This window comes from Emys orbicularis, chromosome 13, assembly GCF_028017835.1.
Source record: "Emys orbicularis isolate rEmyOrb1 chromosome 13, rEmyOrb1.hap1, whole genome shotgun sequence".
In the NCBI taxonomy this organism is placed as follows: Eukaryota; Metazoa; Chordata; order Testudines; family Emydidae; genus Emys; species Emys orbicularis.
This window is the reverse complement of record NC_088695.1, coordinates 41,964,133-41,984,630: the sequence shown is the minus strand read 5'-3', so window position 1 is coordinate 41,984,630 and position 20,498 is coordinate 41,964,133. Positions and strand designations below refer to the sequence as shown.

At 36.5% G+C, this 20,498-nt stretch overlaps 1 protein-coding gene across 5 annotated transcripts in view; it reads right to left on the bottom strand.

Moving 5' to 3' along the window:
- The window catches only part of RHOT1 (ras homolog family member T1), a 34,184-nt gene that overhangs the window by 1,295 nt on the left and 12,391 nt on the right, over positions 1-20,498 (bottom strand). For 2 of the 5 annotated variants that reach the window (XM_065415118.1, XM_065415114.1), the window contains exons 9-17: positions 19,577-19,685; positions 18,486-18,606; positions 16,532-16,616; positions 14,922-15,067; positions 12,512-12,612; positions 11,958-12,088; positions 11,433-11,516; positions 11,061-11,180; positions 10,491-10,693 (exon numbers count right to left, since the gene is read on the bottom strand). In XM_065415118.1, the coding sequence (XP_065271190.1) occupies positions 10,491-10,693; positions 11,061-11,180; positions 11,433-11,516; positions 11,958-12,088; positions 12,512-12,612; positions 14,922-15,067; positions 16,532-16,616; positions 18,486-18,606; positions 19,577-19,685 (1,100 nt within the window). Of the gene's footprint in view, positions 1-1,375; positions 1,520-8,314; positions 8,459-10,490; positions 10,694-11,060; positions 11,181-11,432; positions 11,517-11,957; positions 12,089-12,511; positions 12,613-14,921; positions 15,068-16,531; positions 16,617-18,485; positions 18,607-19,576; positions 19,686-20,498 lie in introns of all 5 variants that reach the window. The other 3 variants (XM_065415115.1, XM_065415113.1, XM_065415116.1) reach the window with 3 other exon arrangements.

Genomic DNA, 20,498 nt, shown 5'->3' with positions numbered 1-20,498 from the left:
GCAGCCCTTGATCACATTAGTAAGTCCCACTGAAATCAAAGATACTACGCAAGTGAAGAGGGCTGCAGGATCAAGCCATTAGTCAGCTGTGAATGGGGGGAGGGCGGAACAGACTTATTTGACAGCAGCAAAAACTACTCCGTAAGGGAAAGCAGCTACAAATAATTAATTGCCCATCCAGAGCGAGCAAATATCCCAGCACAGTGAAATACTAGTTAGATAATATTTTTAAAGGCCTCAGTTCACATATTTCTGCTTTTCAGAATTAAACCTTCCAAGCAATGTTGTACTACCAGTTATTTAAAGTGCTGTCTTGCAAGCAGTTAACTGACAAGTGACAAGTAATACTTCTCCAAAAGCTAGAACCACAACAATGACAATTTGCAAATCCCTCCCCAATATATAATCACAAAAAGAGCAACAGGTAACTGTTCATCACAATACTAAATTGAAAACTGTTAAGAGAACGACATGCTAGTGGAACAGGCAGTGACAGTGACATGAACAGAAAAAGAAAATGTAACAATAGGATGAAAGTGGTTGGATGACAGAAAAAGCCACATTATTCATGACAAGATAGATACAGCCAATGACCCACATCTCCCAGATACCACAAATAAAGTTTGTGAGCATGCTCAGTTAAACACCGCTAGCCATCTTCAAGAGTCTCAAGTATGACAGCTTACCATCAAGTAGTAGATAAAGCGTTAAAAGTTATTACAATGATCTTAATTTAAAGCACACCAAGTTTCAAACTAATTGTTATGGAGGTGATTTAGAGAACCTACATAATATCGCTGAGTTTATATAGCTTGTATATTTTTATAATAATGGGTTATTGGTTGGACGCTTTAAAAGCAGTTACAGCACAAGGAGTATACAGTTATTCTGTGCATATACCATGTGCAAAAACAGAGTTAGCTGACTATACAATGTGAATTACAGAACGATCATGCTGCTTTATAAAACATGGATTGTGTAATTGTTGCTACCACAACATACAAACCAGTGTAAAATATTGTTTAGCAAACATTTATAGTAATAACAGGTCCTGTATATAAACACTTATTGTACATATAAATTTGCGCACTAGGGCATCACATGCTGCAGAACAGATACGGGTTCTTCTGTTTATTTCTACTGAAGTGAAATGCAGCATATGAACAACCACTCACATCTGCTCTCCAAATTCCTATTCTTATTCAAAAGTTCCCTGTGAGATTATGATCTTGAAACAGACCAAACTCATGGTTTCTTGCAAGCATTAGTTCCCACAACAAATTTCTACAAAATATCTCAGAACTAAATGTCAAGTAGTTTGGTTGTTTTTTTAAAGGGGAAAAATGCAAGATCACCCCAGTTAGGATATTGTTACCTGTCTTCAAGTAAATGTGGATCAAGAGATGACTCCATGAAGATGGAATCTTCTACAGAGCTGACGGCGTGCACCTGATGAATAATACTGCTCTCCTCGTCTGCTAAGAGCATGGCACCCAACTCATCTATATGGAGTCTTAACCTTTTTTACACATATGCACAGTTTGCAGTTCATAGCATGGTTCAAACAGGAAGTGACTCAATGTATGCCACACTTACATCTCACACAAGTTATATTCAGCTGCTAATTTGTTTTCATCTAATCCTTTGCTCTTGTGCAGTTGTTAAAAACTTAACATATAAAAATAGGAATTTGTTCAATGGCTAACTAGGTAACTAAATTAAATACAAAAAAAGAGCATGCTTAAAGACCTAGGAGGCTGCAGCATTAAACAACAAGAGAAAGGAAGCTGCTATAGAAGCTGAAAACCCATGCTTCTTGGCTTTTATTTTACCCCAGGATAGTGCAGTACACCTTACACTGTACACTACAAGCATGTCTTCACTACACACACTAAAAAAGGTATGTTCTTAACCCAGGTTAGCTAACTCAAGCTAAAATAGTAGCAAAGACACAGGAACTCATCTTTTAACTCAGGTTAGCAGCTTGAGTTAAACCTATAAGGGATCCTGGGGTTGGATTCGAGTTGCTAACCTGTGTTACTAGCCAAGCTGCTAAATCTTCACTGCTATTTTAACCCAAATTAGCTAATCTAAATTAAGAACACCTTTCTGTAATGAAAACATACCCTAATTGCAGTACTTCAGCAAAACAGGCTGTGTTAATACAGGAGTATTAGCTCTAATTCTGATGAATTTCCTTTACTACTGTTGGGTCAAGTCTGTACTTTAAGAAAATGTAACTTTAAAATGTTTTTGTAGAGTGAATATGTACACTAAAACCTCAGTTTCAAAACTCCTTAAAATATAGAACAGCGTGTGTATATACACACAAACTTTGAAGGATGTATACTTTTGATATAATTAACAGCTCAAAATGTTTTTAAATTATCTGACAAAATATTTACATATATATTTTAAATGCATCAGTTTAAAAGTTTCAGAGTAGCAGCCGTAAAAGTGTGAATCTACACTTATTTAATTTAGATGCATCTCAACTTGTCTACTGAAGCTCCATCTTTCGTTCAAGTCTATAGTTTGGCCTTTTACAACATTTCTGCACCTGGGAACATTTAACAAGCATTACATAAGAAAGTTATTGAGCATGGTTAAAAGTTATCATGTACCTTTAAAAGCAACTAATGTAATCTCATGATCATGCCAAAATCCTATTCCCATGTCAAAGCATCAGAGAATTTAATGACAGGTTTCAGAGTAGCAGCCGTGTTAGTCTGTATCCCCAAAAAGAACAGGAGTACTTGTGGCACCTTAGAGACTAACAAATTTATTTGAGCATAAGCTTTCGTGGGCTACAGCATCCGAAGAAGTGGGCTGTAGCCCACGAAAGCTTATGCTCAAATAAATTTGTTAGTCTCTAAGGTGCCAGAAGTACTCCTGTTCTTTTTTAGAGAATTTAATGACTCACTCATAGCATAGAATTTTTTTCCCATTTAATCTAAGTCTAATGGTAAAGCAGCTTTTCCTTTAACTAAATTAACCTGACCAAACTCTAAGGCCCAAGCCCTTGCCCACTGAAATCAATAGGAGTCCTTCTATTGACTTCAATGGGAACTCGATCATCCCCTGTACTTTTTGGCAGAAATTCTTCCAAGGGAGCCTAAGGGAGATAGGAGTCCAGAACCAAAATTCAGTGGGACTTTGGTATCCAATTCATTTGGGCTCCTTTGAAAGTCCGAGCCTTTACTTATAAATGTTTCATAACAATCAAAGTACACAGCCAATGGAATCTTTCCGCACCTCAGTGCCATACTCATGTCTCTTATGAAAATAACCCCAAATAACAAAAAGGGGAAGTTTCATTTCTGATATAACCTGTCAACTTTACTGTGGTTATACCACATAACATTTTGTCCCAAAATCTACAGCTTCCATATTAGTATCAAAGAAAGCGTTCACATTTTAGGAGTTTCTTCTGTTCTCAAATACATAGGCAAGCCAAATATATTAAAATAACATTTCAAAATTTTAAAATGATGTGTGTGAGATTAGGAATCTATAATGTATAAATGGTATGTCAGAAGCTATTATACTAGTGTCAGTTAGCCACTAATAGATACTTCCGCTAACTCCAAATGAGGGAAGAATTTGGTCCCTATCTTAAACCGGAAGAGAAAGATTATCCTAAATTAGAACTAGAAACAGATGCAGAGTTTTATGAGATCTTGCCTGCTAGTAATAAGATTTAGCTAGTCAACTTCCTGTAGTTTATTAAGCTTCCAAAATAAGATTTCTATGTTAAGACACATTTGCTCCACATTATATTTAGAAACAGAACCCAGGTTTAAAAATAATTTGGAAAGAAAAAGCACAGAACTTTTATTCAAATTGCCCTTAAACATTGAGGCAAGTAGCTGTTTTATCACCTGCTATTTTAGTGACATACGTTGCAGTCTAGAACAGTGTTTCTTTTAACAGACTTTAACAACTCACAAGAAGTTAGCATCACAAGTAAGCAAGATATTAACTGAGCATGCCTATTAATTACACATGGGAACCGGTTGAGCTGTGGGCCAACATAGACAACCTTTTTAATCAACATTAGTAGCAGAAGAATCCCAAGTTTGGGAAGATAATCTTAATTATAAAAACAAATCTCCAAAAATTATCCACATGCTAACTGGCAAAGAATATAAAAAGAGTAGCAGATGAGGTCAACACAACCTTGTCATGACGGAAATGGACCAGCCATATGGATACTCACACCAAATGATAAATAAGAAGTTAACAAACAGCAAGCAACAGCAGTTTACTTTGACAAACAATATGTTTTAGCCACAAGTTGTTAAGCAACTGAATTTAAAATAAAAAAACACTAAGTATACATGCAAGTTGTTGCGGCTTTCATTTAAATATTACATTTAGGCACATAATTTTCTATGTTATAAACACATTCTGGATATTAGAATTTTTTCCCCATTAGCCATCTAAAATATGAAAAGCAACAAGTGCATTTTAGTGCACACACAATGCCTGAGGCAATGTAAAAAGCCAGTTCAAGATACTCCATTTGTAAAATAGTGCATTAGCATAGCTTTGCAAAATTCTGCTTGGCTATAGCCCGTAATGAGTGGTAGGAAATGGTCAATAAAAGAGCATTAATTTTCATCAACATCATCATGGTAAAAGTAATACATTTTTTTCTTTGCCTGTATAATTTAACAGATTTTTATGGTGATTTTGGAAGGCTGTAAGAACATATTGCCTAAAAATGTAAGTGCACTATACTATAAAGTCTAAACACTTATACTGGATTCAGAGAACTACTCTTTTCTCCATTACAGTTAGTAAATAGTGCTTTTTCCAGATTGGGTTTCACAGAAGGAGGGTTTTACAGGCAACTGAAACTATATGAACAAATCCTAAAACTCTTGAAATAATGTTTTTATGTGCAAGATTATTTTTAAAATATGTTAAATAAAACCCCACTCTTATTTCCACTATTTCAATTTCAGAATCTAAGAATTAAACTTAACTGAAAAAATCTCCCTGATGGAAGGAACCACCATCATTCTCATGCATAAGAATTACTTCAAACATCTTGTTTTTAACCATAAACTCAATTGCCAGAGTAAAATGCAGCTATTGTATAAGAGAAACAAGATGAATGAATTATTTAAAATCAGCAAAGCAGAAAGATAGAAAAAAATCTCATTGAACATTCCAAATAGATGCACTATAGTTTATAAAAAAAAAAAAAAAAAAAAAAAAAAAAAAAAAACATGCCAAGTTGATGGTTAAAAAAGGGTTAGAATTACACAGAAAAATGTTTTTAAAAAGAGGTAAAATAATGTAGTAAAAGGAGAGTGAATGCCAGCCAGACAAATGAAAATGAACACCTAAAGGAAAGAACAAATTAAAAATATAAAAATACAACAACATACGAACAAGTGCTTTCTCTCACACATGCAATTTGCAGTGTTTAGAATGCAGTGCCGTCTTCCTAGTGGAATCTATGAACAAGGATCCTGGGTAGTTCAAACCAACAATCCTGCTCCTCCATAACAGATACATCAAATGGATAAACTTCCACATTTCTCTCAATTTACTTTTCTGCTAAGCTAGGAAATCCCCAAAGAATCTGTGAATAGGGTCAGACCCAAGAGACGTTGAATGTAGGTGGATGCAGGATTTTTCATTTCCACAAAATCATTGCTATTGCGTTAATTGCTGGGTTTGGAATATTAAAAATGATTACAAAATAGTATGTTTGTCATCATGATTATATATAAACACTAACTAGCAACACCAGCTAACAATAGCAATTAGGGGTTAAATCTAAATGCATTTCAGTTTACAGATTAATCATGCATTCCTCTGCTATCTAGACGGTTAATATTTTGGGGGTGGAAGGGAGATCATGACAGTAGCTTCTCCACTCGGACAAGCCTCTTTGCTTACTAGCTAAGTAATGTTTTGCCTGACTTTCTGGCTTAGGGGTAAGCAGCTGTAGAAGCAAGCAGAGAAAACCATACAAGGCATAACAACTGCATTTTATAAACTTCTTAATTCAAATGCATTTTCTGTTGAGGCTATTCTGTTTTATAGACATTAAACAGACATCAAATAATGTTCCCTCGTTATATATCTTTCTTTAAATACCTTGTTTCCCCTATGAAAATGTTCTTTAAATCTACCTATTCTGTTAAACCAGAAAAACACCTCCAGTGGCTCTCCTTGTTAGTCTATAATTAAAGGCTAATCTCTGCTTTCATTTTATGAAACAATATTTCTGAGAATGAACACACATGCTAGCTCTATTTTTCTTTAAAATACATTTATTTACATACACACTACTCACTTCACTCTGCTGAAGTATGGGGAGACTGTGTCAAGCTATGTATCCCATGATCCTTAGGGGTTCAGTAAGGAAATGCTATGGGAGGAAAAGGAAGAGCTAGAAAGGAGGGGAGCTGGCTAGATGAACGTATTGGTGGGCTGGACTCCTACAGTAAAGACAATTTGCTTTAAGTAAATGATCCATACAACAAATCATAGCAAGCAAACATTTTTTCCAACATGGTTCGGGCAGAAGCTCTTCCATGAATTCTCCTCCTCCTAAATTACGAACCTGTCACAGAGAAGGTGGCATATTCTGGGGCTTGTGATTCCCTACTGTACAGTGTCAAGGGCTGGGGGTGACTGCACAGCAAGACTGGCCAACAGAGGATAGCATATCAGCCAAAGCCTCTACTATTATCTTGGATCAATCTAGTTAGGGATCTGATGGAGGATTCTCAAATAGGAAAGCAGCAAGGGGAAGAAGCAGCATGTAGCTAAGAAACAGGGACAACTATCCATGACCATTTTGAAAGGGGAATTGGGTATGGATTATGCGACTCCCCCACCCCTTTAGGGCGGTCACAGCCTTCCTATTGAGGAGTTTGAAGAGTTGCTGTTTTCTGGGATTTTCAAGTGTGTTAAATTGGCTGTGTGGTTGGGATAGAATAAATGAGTTGGGACAAGTTTCAAGGGGATTTGTTTGAGGGACAATTTATGTAGAAAAGATGCAACACGAATGAACAATGTCAAATGTTTCATTGTCATTTCTAAGTCAACAATCTTAATTTTCTGAGCTAAAATGTTTCTCTTCTATAAATTCACATTGTACTGTTATCAGTTGTGCGCTGAACTCTAAAAGGTACATTTCACTAAAACTCTCTCCATACTCTCGACACACAAATCAGAAATACCATCAGAGCCCTTGTATACGTACAGCCTGCATATGCCTACTCTGTTTTATGACTATAATGATCTGAAACTAACAAAAGGTATCACACAAAACATGCAACACAACAAGACTTTCAGGATATAAAAGAATGCATTCTAATCCTGACCTTCCAAGATGCATATCACAACCATCTGTCACTCCAAGAAAAATATGGAACATGAAGCCACTGCACTACAGAATTATTGTTCGGTTTGAACTCCCATTCATTTGCTGGGCCAAGATGACAGAATTTCAGCTGTTAGTAATTTGAGTGTGTCAAAGACAAGGGTTTAACAAACACAGCCTGCAGTACAAGTAAGACAAGATGCAGCACTGTTTTCTATTATGAAAAATGTTATCGAAAACATTTTAATGTTCATTTATCAATTATTTTTTCCAAAATATTTGAATGTTTGGGTGGTTCAAAGTTTTCTACAGTGGCTAATTTTCTTAAAGTGTATAAGCAGGTTGTGTTTTGTTCAAGAGGAGCTGGCTGTTAAAGCTGCAGATTTCTTCACATCATATCCACTAATCTGTACAAACTGAAGATCAGTAAAATGTGTTTTGTATTAACTGCCACAAAGTTAAGTGGTATGAATTGTATTATAAACATAATTACACTGAATAGTACTGCTCTACATAAGCCTTACTTTTGTCTGCAACAATACCTTAAATAAAATGAATTTCTAAAATTCATGTCTAAGAGATATACAGATCTAATTCACACTACATAGATGTTTTATATATTATTCCAGTACTAAACAGATTTTAAAACGTTAATAGTTTTTCATTCTCTACTATCTACCTAAAAAGATAGATCTAATTCTTCAATATTTTGCTACCACCTAATTGACCGAGTTGAGCATCAAGTTGGCAATGCTTCAATACATTACTATTAGATTAAGCCCTCAGTGGTCAACTATACTTTTAAGTTAAAGAGGTCATAAAACTTGACTAATTTTACTGCAAATATTAAGAGAAGCATCTGTCTGGTGGATATGGAGTGAAAATCTGCATCATATAAGGTTATCAATTGCTTTTTTTTTCCTTTTTTTTTTTTTTACGTATTTTAAAAAGCACGCCTGGTACCTAGTAAATAAAGTTAAGGACCTGTTAAGAACTGCAGTGAAGAGTTTGTTCTTTACAGATTGCAGCAAGTCTGAGTTGAGGAAGTTCTGACAGATGCAAAATGTACACCTGTTGCAGGCGCACATACAGCGTAATCGGGCATGGCTGCGAAAACACACAGAAGGACACATGTTGAGATCTTGCTCATTAAATCAGGCACACATTAGGGCTGTGCCAAAACCAAGAGATTTAGGAATAAATTAGTTACATTTGAAAGCGGAAAAGAAAGGTCAGCTGGGGAGGCAAGGGTAGACTAAAGCTGTGCAGAATTCCAGGGCTAGATGTTTTAAGTCTAGATGACACACTAGCGAAAGCATCCTCCTACACAGATAAAAACTGGAAAACACAAACATTAATAAAAATGTTTGTTATATCTGTCTTCAGGAACAAAGTATCATAAAGGTTTAATGGAATGTGTCTGCACAGCAATAGATGATACCCTCTTTTCAATCAAAGGAAAGGAAAATTGAAGGTCACATTTTCTATCACTCAGTAACAGAACACATTTTACTTTATAAAGTGACACAAATAACCAATTTTTCCATACACCCCCCCCCCCCCAACTAATATACACATGCTTGAAAACCAGGGAGGAATAAGGGATATTTATTAAGACAAACAAATACTCAATGCCACACACAATTTTAAATGTCCTAATATTCCAGCACTACCAAATAAACCAAAGTAAAAAACAAAACAGAAATCTTACTGATCTAATTCAAGAGAACCTATTATTCAAATCTAGATTTCTGGATGAAGATGACATTACTTCTCTTTAATTTTAAAGCCAATGCCAGCTGTCATACTAGAATCCATCTGTTATTTAATAATATATATCTAGTTCACCACCATACATAAAGCTCCACCTACCAAATAAAGAGGAATGTAAAGTATGCTTAGCAACAGAGTGAGATGCTTAGTGAGAAGCAATGTAAACTTAAATATATTAAATCTGAAGTCTGACAAATATATATATTTGGGCACCATTTAAAATATGTAATAGCTAATAGATTTGTGAAACAAAGACACAAACATTATTAATTACATGTCCTACATAGGCATTATTAGCCAATGAAACCTCAGTGCGTTTCTAGGGAATTATTGTACACTAAGTAATGTTATGAACCCTAATTGTCTCTGGATCTGAATTACAATAATTGTCAGGTAAGTCAATTTTATTTTTTTATGACTATGACTTGAAAATATTACCAAGCAGTACTGGGTCATTCATCTCAGTGGTTACTTTCATTGCTTTAAACAACCAATAGGGCACACTGTGAATGTGGTGAATATTTAAGATACATTTCTATATATCTAAAATAATTGCTACAAATATGCTATGATTTTACTATTTTAGTAGAACATGGATTGCATCTCATTGCTAAGGGTTATAAAATTTGGTCAATGTTGTGTCAATTCATCAAATATTGATTACCATTTGGTATGTAAGAAAACAGAAAAATACTAGATGTCACTTTCTTAGTTATGCGGTACATGACTGTAGTCTCAGTGACTTTCAGTCTTAAAGTAATCTCCCAGAAAGGCACTTGTTTGTGTTATTGCTCTCAGACTCATGCATCTACTGGATATAAGAAGATAGGGGCATAACATCACCAATAGCCATTCAAAAGCCACCATTACTGTCCAGAGTTCTATATCTAAACATGGACTCAAAAGTGCTGAGCACCTGCAATTCAGTTTTAAGTCAGTGGGAACTGTGGGTGCTTGGCACCTTTGAATCTTAGGCGCATATATGTATATGAAATATTATATTTTAATTGCACTCACTGTTACTGTTAAGACATTTTGTAATAATTATACACTGCATTATTAATATTATTATATTAATAAACTCACTACACTAGTAGTTATGACATATGGGAGTCTAGTCTCTTCTGCATATGCTCACAGTTCCCCACTGACAATGATTAACAGCAATGAGTTATGTATGCACACATGAACAGAACTCTGTGTCTATTGGATTAATGGAACCTTCTAAATCACTGATATCACTAGCACCTCTCTCTGTTGCTAAACAACTCAAATGAGGCAGAGAGTTCCATCCTCTTGATTAAGAATGGCATGCAGTGTTGTCATGATTCATGCAGTATGAAAACTATGATGCTTGACTACTTACGGATACATGGCCATTGTTGTCAGTTTAACAAAGATATCCTTACTCGGTATATCAACAGTGTGACAAGTAAAGGCTTGTGGTGGAGGCATTTTGTGTTTCTTGCAGAAGTCAGCAGGGGAAATGCTATATTCTTGTTTAACTTCATGTAGGTCTGACTTTGCAGCTACCACTAAGCAAGGTATTCTGCTGTCCACGAAGTGTTGCTGCAGATTTAAAGAAAAATATTGAGACAAACAGGAGTTCATGTGTTCAAACAACTTGGAATAGCCTATTATTATTATTATTGTTTCCTGTGGCAACATCAAGCATTCAAGGCTTAGCTGAGCACAAATCTAGAAGCAGAGTGCTCTGCACAGGCAGCTAAACCATAGCCAGGCATTAGTAACAGAAGTCCACTGAGCTCTTACTGCATTTTTAAATGCATCAGCTGCATATAATCAGCAATCATGCAGGAGTCATATGCACTTCTGGTGCCCAATTCAGTCAGTCAGGAATGCTGATAACTGAAAGTGAACATTTATTTTCCCCCTGATTAACCAGTGTAATGAGATACGTACAAAAGATACAAACCTTAAAAATCCTAGCACAGTATTCAAAGGATTTAGGATTACTGACATCATACACCAAGCAAACAGCATCACATATGGTCTCGGCATCAGTTAAAAATTCAGATTCACTAACATCATGTAGCTGAAAAAGGAGGAAAAAAGCTTTGATATTATTATTAATTGCATAACTTTCTCTTCTGTTTTCATTTCTTTTTTATTTTAATTTCCTATTATTCTTTTGCGCAGAGACTGTCTGGTTTGGCCAACGTACATGGCAGAGGGGCATTGCTGGCACATGATGGCATATATCACATTGGTATCACACTGCACATCTACATTCAAAAACCAGTATATATATATGCATATATAAAAACAACCATGATGTAAGTCTTACCAGCAAGTATTTTTCTTGCCCATATACATAGACTGTATTCATCGCATAGTAAGATTTGTGCTCTGCACGTATTTGCCTCTGTCTCTGAAAACACACAGAATTTAAAGATTAGACAATAATCAACAGCAACTTCCTCCCCATAAAAACTGTATTTAAATAATTTTTCAGGTTCCTACACAGTTGCGCCTGCTTAATATCAGAGAACTATGGTGAAGTCTTATATTATGAAGACTTCATAGTATGCTAGTAAACCTGTAGCTGTAGTACATTTTGTCAGTCATGAAGTATCAAAGATTAAAACTAATGAACAAAGCAAATTTTGCAAGGCAGTATCCTCGATTGTCATATCTATTCACCTACTTGATAATTTGTAAAATTCTGCAATCCACGATGGGTCTCCCAAACTTTAGTGCTAACAAGTAAAGTTCTAAGGCAGCTGCATGCTGTCAACAGAGTTTTGTTGCCTAAACTTAACTCTCAATATTATTCAATTACAACTCACATTAAAAAGAAAATGTTTCTTACCATTAGATTTCTTCCAAGAAGTGCCTGGAGAACACCACTTTTCCCACAGCCTTTCATCCCAATAACATTACATCTGAACACATTCCTTTGAGTCTGCTTTTTCTGGAGGTCTATCTTTTTATCTCTAGTTACTTTAAAAAAAAAAAAGTTTTTTAAATTCCTACAGTAAGAACAGTTAAATTACTTAAATCATATTTGAAACATCTGTAATTAAAATCTTTAATATCCCAATGGCACACACTTTTAAAACAAGTTCAAGTCAACAAAATGCGAACTAATTCCACAGGAATCAAGATCGTCTTTTCATATGTGTTGTTTATAAAAGTCATAATCTTTTACATATATACTTTTTTTTTACTTTTATAAACAAACTAGAATGCTCTCCAGGATATTACTCCTTTTCAAAATATGCCTGCGTTCTAAGCAGAAAGGAGAAAAAAAAACTACAAAGGACATTTCATTTAAACTCAATTTACTGCTTGGCAATTGGGCGTATGAAACTGATCTTTTAAAATAAGCTCCCAAACTGTATTAACAACATTTCAGATAATTACCTGTAATTGCTGATGCTTGAGACTCTTGCTCTGTCAGTATTGAATAGCCTAAATAGCCCAAGTACTCCAGGCAGCGCTGTACATCTAAATATGTAGTTAGTCTAAGGAAAAAAAGAGAGGGGGAAAAATCCCAAAACAATCATTCCTAAATTGCCAACATCCACCATTCCAGATTTCTATTAAAAGTACTTGTGCCCTATGTATTACATCTGGCAAAAGCAAAGTGTTCTGGTGCCATACAGTAATGAGAACACACATGTTTGAAAGTTAAATGGCCCTAGTTTTATTAATATAATAAACCCATGATACTATGAGGGCAGCCCCTGCTAAGATCAAACCACTCATGCTGACCATGTACACAATGCTTTCCACATCACAAAATGAATGTGATTGCTCCCCCTCTGTATTCCCAACTCACTGTCAAGAGGAACGCAAACAGAAGACAGTAACATCTTTAATGTTTACTGGAGGTATATATAGAGAAAATATCGACCAACTATTGAGAAGGTGACAATTAATGACTCTTAATGATCATACTACTTCAGGCAGATTTCCAAATTTTGGTGAGAGTCCTGAAGCAGTGATCATTGGACACTGCCCAAATTCCAGAACAGCCTGTAGTTCTCTGAGCAGCAGGCCCCACAGTGGCTCCAAAAAGCTCTATTGCTTTGGTCAATTCTTCAACATTTTGGCTTGCTTCCTTTCTACATAATAGCAGATCTTCAACAGGAAGCTTTAAAATGGGATCTTATAGTGAATGTCCTCAATACTGTTCCTACATGTTAGTTCTCTAAAGTGCTTTGCCACGTGCAAAGGAAACTTAAGTGGTACCTGAAATGGAATCATCCAAGAGCTTTTCTTAGATAAAGATCAAAAATTCTCTCATAGGTGATACACTGATAAACTATGCATTAATTACATAGCAAGTACATGGTTATATTTGATTTAGCAATTATGTAAATCAAACAAACTGGATTTTGGGGGGCTTGACTATCAATGCTCTCAAATGAACTAAGGACAGCAGGATTGACAGACAAAATCCAAAAATATGCATCCCTTAAATATTTTTGTGACAATGGCTGGTTGGCACAGAAAGTTAGTATTTCTGGAGACCTATGTTTCAATCCTATGTAGGTCTAGTAAGAAGAAATTTAGTGATTTCAGATTAGCCCCTTCAAGCATGGATGCTCATATAAAAACCACACCCTGTAATTTAATTTGGCTGGTAAATGTTTGGATAGGAGAAGCAAGTGACAGGATCCAGGTGGATGGGAATACAATGGCAGAGGTGGGGTAGGTGGGTGAAAGGACCAAGACTGGTATAGTCAGGGTGCTGGAGATCAGGACTGATTTGCGTTGGCTGAGCAGTATGGAGAAGCTTGTACATGCTTTCCATGCTATACCTGGCTCTAGTCAGCGATATTAGTCTGCTTCTGAACTAGCAGAGCACTATGAAATCAGTGATAGATATTTAAGTGAATTTCTCTACAAGTCAGTTATGTAAACATGATAGACATAAAAGTTCTGGAAAATGTATTGAAAGTTTCCAAAACAACAAACAAAAAGGAGTCAGCCAAAAAAAATAATGTGAACTTCTCTGAAAGCCCTATTGGAGAATGACCTCCAGCTTATTGAGGAATTACCATTCTCCTCCAGAGTACAAGGAAATTCAACTTCCATTCACATTAAGTCAGCACGCCTCTCCTGGGAACACTGGTAGCTGAGCCAAAGGTGTGCAACAACTTTATAATGCAGACTAAACCCCATTAAGGGAGTAAACTGAAACTTCACCAAGGCATTTCAGGGAGAACCTCTGGCTCCAAATAAAGCATGGTTTCATAAATGGAAAGGACAATGTTTTACTGAGCAAGTAATTTAGTTCTGCAGTCTCTATAGCAATAATCTTTCCTATTCCCTTTAAAACAAGAGCTGTGTGTCTAACTCTGAGAATTACAATCAATTCTCTGAATATGGTTACAGCAGTCTCAGGAACTCATCTGTTAAGTAGATCTCCACAGTTTTGGCACCACATTTGCTAAAAACATTTAAGCAGCTGCACTGCCGGTGCTATCTATATACTTGATTAGATCTGAATGATAACTTAAAAATAAATCACACTGTAAAACTGTGGCATCTTAATTAGCATAGTTATTTAAAAGTATTCAATGAAGCAGATCGCTCTGACAACATTCATCAAAAATTTTTTTACTCTAGACTGATTTTTTCAGTTACCTCACTAGATTTACTATTCATTTTTTAAAATAAAAGATTTGCATAGTATATTTAGAACTACGCATATAAATGTGCAATAAAATAGGTTATTACATCACATGAAGTACTAACGTAAGGCCACTGGTAAGGTCCTAATGTAATTCCTGGGCAACAGCAACATATAATGTACCATACTTACGTCCACTGAGAAAGAAACCCCTGGTATGTTATCCATCCCCTTTCATTTGTACAAACAGTGTTGTTGACATCAGGTCCCCATGGTATATAAGGGAAGACTTTGAACAAATCTTTGAGTTCATCAGGGGACAAAGCACAATCTCGATCCTGGAAATATGCACATAGTTATACATCAGATACCAATAATATTGTCATCAAAACATACTTGCAAAAGTAAAGTATTTCTTGTATGGGATTTGAATGGCCTGTGCAGCATTCATTCCATAAAAACTACGTTAAGGATTTACTTACAATAGGTGGATAATCAGTTTTTTAAAAGGATTCTCAGGACTTGTATACACTAGAAAGGGTAAATATACCAGCTGCGTATACTGGCGTATGAGTGCTTCTGCTGGTATAACTTATGCATTTTCCTGAACAAAATAAGTTATACACCGCTATAACACGAATTCGGATATAACACAGTAAAGCAGTGCTCCGGAGGGGCTGGGCTGCGCACTCCGGTGGATCAAAGCAAGTTCGATATAACGCGGTTTCACCTATAACGCGGTAAGATTTTTGGCTCCCGAGGACAGCGTTATATCGAGGTAGAGGTGTATATACAAAAGCGCTTTTTTGCTAGTGTAACTGCATCTCCCCTGGGGCTTTTGCTGGTATAAAAGTGTTGTTTAAAAGAAAATTGCACCCCTATGTGACAAACGTTTCTAGCGCAGAACAGGCCTCAGACAGACAACAAAGGGTCACAACTATTCCTTTAAATTAAGAATCTGAATACATAAAATGGAGAATAAGCCCAAACCCCCAAAACATTGGATCTTTTGTTAAAGCCTTATTCAATCTTTATTCCTACATAGGCATTTGTCATTTCTAGCATTCTTGATTGTGTGTGTAAAATAAATATTTTTAATACAATTTCATAACATGGTAAGAACATTTTTCCTGGTTTAGGAATATCACTGATCAATACAACATTTAAAAGGGTAGCAGAATCTGACCCTGCATAGGGAAGAGCTGTTCTGTTGACTCAACCTGTCAGGAGTCAGAACCCTCACAGAACTGCTGCCACATTGTAACCAGTGCTGGCTATTCAACTCCAAGAGCAGAGGGAAGCATGATCCTTAGTCCAAGAAAACTGGGAGAAGAAACATGGAAACCCTACCGGAAACCTTAGGAATTGCCAGGCTTCAGCAGAAAGCTTAGGCTGAGTTTTATTCTGTTGTTACTTGAGCTAACAAAGCCTAGTCCCAAGAAGGAGATAAATTGACATCATGTATAGACTTTATATGGAGTAGGGTACTAATGTTACCTGCTCACAGAACAATTTAAACACAAGGAAGATGGCTCTCCCAATATAAAGTATTGATTTAGTTTCCTGTGCCACATTAAAGATGAATATTGACTCCTAATTCTTTCTTTGAGTTTGAAAAATAAATTTGGTTCAGCTTCATAAACTTCAATCCAATCCTAATAGAAGGTAAAAAGGATGGCTGGACATCAGGGGTTGGATTTTGTTGCTAAACATCCCGTTGTACAGATCAAGTCAAAGAGTTAAGATTTAGAGAGCAATTAAAACATTATACAAGTACCACTTAAGTCAGACTAAAAGCTTACCAAATCATGCTTATCAAAAGTGCTTTGGAGAAACAAATACACATGGTGATTCAATTCTGTTGTGCAGTCAGAAGGAATTTTAAGCCTATTTAAAAAAAAGAACCAAAAATTAGTCACATAATAAATAATGTAATTCTTCCAAGAAATAAATATGAAAATAGCATTTAGTGGTTTTGCAATCAGCTCCTTTTCTGTTTCACGGAAAACACAGCAAGCACTGTTTACTAGGCGTTCTAAAATCATCTGTAATATAAGGCACTTTCAGATATAACAGGAATATCATCAGCATTCTATGAAAGAAATAAGGATGGGATAGTCAAAAGAAAATAAGGGACTTAGGCACCTAATTCCCTTAAAATCCTCTGAAAAATCTCATCCTAAAGGAGTTAAATGTCATAAAAAGGGCTGGATAGTTTTATAACTATCCCACTTGTAACTATGCCTGGTAAGAGAATGACCTCACCGCACATTAAGCAGTTGGAACTATTGGCTGGCTTATAGGAGAAGATGTGTGGCCCATTTAAGGACTAGACACTCAGAGAGTGACTTCCTGCAGCAGCTTCAAACCAGGTCAGCAGGGACACTGATCCATCCCCCCCCAGATGACCAGAAGAGAGGGGAGACTATTTAGGCCTATGCCCGGGCAGGAAAAGCCCTCTTTTACCTGGACCAGGTAGAGTAGCACCCACCCTTCCACCAATGGCCATAGCTAAATACCGGGTTTTGTCATGATCCACGGTGGGTATTACACTAGATGCTCCTTTCTTGGGGGACTGGGAAGGAATTTTTTCCCTCACCACATTGGCCAAGGCAAGTGGGTTTTTTCCCCCTCTTCTCCACAGTGGGTAGGGGCTTAGTTGGGGCAAACATGAAATGGGAGTTAGGCTATCATGTCACAACTCATTATGTAAGTGTGGGGCGGATGTCCAGTGCAGTTACTCGGTAGGGAAGGGATATGGTGATCAGATAAAATGGATTGGTAAAGGATTTAAAGGAGGTATTCTTTAAAAGGAGTGGAAATGGGGGACTTGGGGCTCCTATGACTGGTACGGCAAGGCACCTGCCCCCCCTTTACAGTCCCCCTTAACCCTTATTCAAGGGGGGGGAGAGGGGTAAGGTCCAAGCAGCAGGTTGGTTGGGGACCGAGATGAGTGAAGGGGGAAGGTGGACAGCAGCCTCCTCCTCCCCCAAGTACATGTAAATGATTATGGAATTACCTGCACTGCACACTTTTATCTGCTGGGTACTCCCTGATATTTAGGAATAAAATAGTGGCCTAATTAGACCACATCCAGTGTCTCCTGTCCTTCTTCTGTCATAGCTGGACAAAGGATAATTAAGTCCCATGTTCTGGTCATAAACTGATTGTAGTGTTCAGGGAAGGAATTTCCTTCTTTCGCCATCTGACTCCTTTTGTGCAATTGGTTATGAGAGACAAAAGTTTGCTTTCCTCTTAAGAGTGAGATATGAACCTCTGCCAGGGACAGCATTCTGGAGTGAAATGAACAGAGTCTGATCTGGTATTGCAAATCCCTTGGCCTGCTGCTCTCCATATGCAACCCACAATGAAACTAGGTGACACTATGAAACCTAAGTTTAGACATTTCTGCTAACACCCCGAAATTGGAATTCCTTTATCCTTCTACTCGCTCTATATAAAAGGGTATTCTGCTCCAAGTCTGATCCAACACCCAAGGAAGTAATTGGAAAGAACTTCCATTTACTTCTGTGGGCATTGGATTAGGCCCTTAATGCACACGCATAATTGAAGTGACACATACATCAAGAGATTATTATATACTGTATACTCCATAATGTGTTTATGTAAATGTAAATATTGCTGACAAAGTTGGGAGTTGTGTTTGTATAGTAAGTAGTTGATTTAGCAATCCCAAGGCATGACATACAAGTTCTATATAGAGTTAACATGTGAAAATTAACAGCTGAAACATACGGAGGAAACAAATACTCTGGTGTGAGCTCTAGGTCATCATCATATCCAAAGCGGCGTAATACTGTCCAAGTAGTTTCATGTCTTCCTCGCTGAATAAAAAGCGTATGTAGAAAAAGAAAACCTGAAATTAAATGATAATTCTTAAGACTTTGAAGGCTTTCAAACATTTAACATTTACATTGAGAGGAGTTGTTTTTTTTAAATCGAGTGAATATAAAACAAAATACACAAACATAACAGCACAGTGTGGAATATATAAAATCTTAATGAATACATGACATTTTCTGTACCTTCAATTTGTACAATTATAATACTTCTATAATCGGATCGCCAAAATTATTATTTTCTTAAAATTTGTTTCCTAAGTGTTAGCACCAGCATTTTGATTACAGGGTTGGTTTTAATTTGTAACATGCTAAAAGTTTTTATACAGTCTCCATTAAACATACAAAGAATGACAACCTTCAACAGTAGTTCCACGGAAGCATGTATTAGTTTTCCTACGCCAAAATTCAAGAATAATTGCTTAAGTACTTTCCATATCTTACTGAAAATTGAGATTACTCCCCCAGTTCAATCCACACATGATTTTTTAAGGCTGTGTATAGATTAGGCTTTTCCCCCTACAATTTTTCACTTTTGCTTTCACAGCTGCAGCTCCCACAAGTAGCAGAAAAGATATCGCCTTTAATTTTTACCACTTACTCCGAACAGATCTACACAGCAGTCATTAAAATGCTGGTGGGAACCAACACTTTTATCTATGCTAGTGCTCCCTCTGATAAAACTAACCAAATAGCCTATTCTAAATGGAAACGATAGAATTTGCCCAAGAGGGAATTTCTTAGAATCAGCACACTTAATTCAGACATTTTGGTCCCTTAAGCATTCTCCATTGGAACACCATTTCCTTCTCCCCCATTATTCCTCAGTTTATCCCATGCCACAGCCAAGTTATGACCAGCTCTTGTTGCCAAGGGAGCAAGAAACTGAAATCATATTTCAATCCCGTTTTCCTCCTTTAACAATAGATTACACAGGGACTTTTATCTTGTGTCAACTTGAAATGTCTCTCTTCAAACAATACCTACCTTTTAATGTTAATCCATTAGCAGCAACTCCATCACTTAGATTTTTTCTGACCACATTCTTTACATCTTCCAATGCTTGAGGCGCTAGAGGAGTATTAAAACAAATTCTCTAGCAAACAAAGAAAACACATATTAGAAACACTGATACTAAGTCAATCATACAGCATGTCCTGCTCAAAGTGCAGCCCTAAAAGCTATGTTAATTTAATGGTAGGGGCAATTCAAGCAAACTCTAAATGAAAGCAGAGCAAGCAGGACAGTTCCTTGCTCGTTGGTACTGCTCCCACGTAAGAGCAAAATAAGACAGTATCTATTAAAAAGAACAGGAGTACTTGTGGCACCTTAGAGACTAACAAATTTATTAGAGCATAAGCTTTCGTGGGCTACAACCCACTTCTTCGGATGCATCTTTGTAGCCCACGAAAGCTTATGCTCTAATAAATTTGTTAGTCTCTAAGGTGCCACAAGTACTCCTGTTCTTTTTGCGGATACAGACTAACACGGCTGCTACTCTGAAACAGTATCTATTATTTGCTTCAGTTTCCAAGACTGTTAAAGAATCACAGCCACCCAGAGAGGAACAGGTGTTTAAAGAAACTGAAATGCAATACTGGGGAACCTCAGGATTGTATTTAAACCTGCACAAATCAGTAGGGGTAGGGATGTAGAAAAACCCTTTTTAGTTTTTCGAGAAAAATGTTGCAAATTTAAACTGACAAACGCAGGATATTCAATTGAATTACAATCTTAGCAATAGCTAGCCACAATAATGTGAATTCAGGTTTGAGGAGAAGCTTTAACTCTGCATTCCATTTCCTAGCTCTAATACTTAAGGTTAAATGTAGTTCGGTATCTGAAATGTTACACCTGATTTTCATCTCACTCATTTTACGCCAGCGTCATTCCATTGACTTCAGAGGAA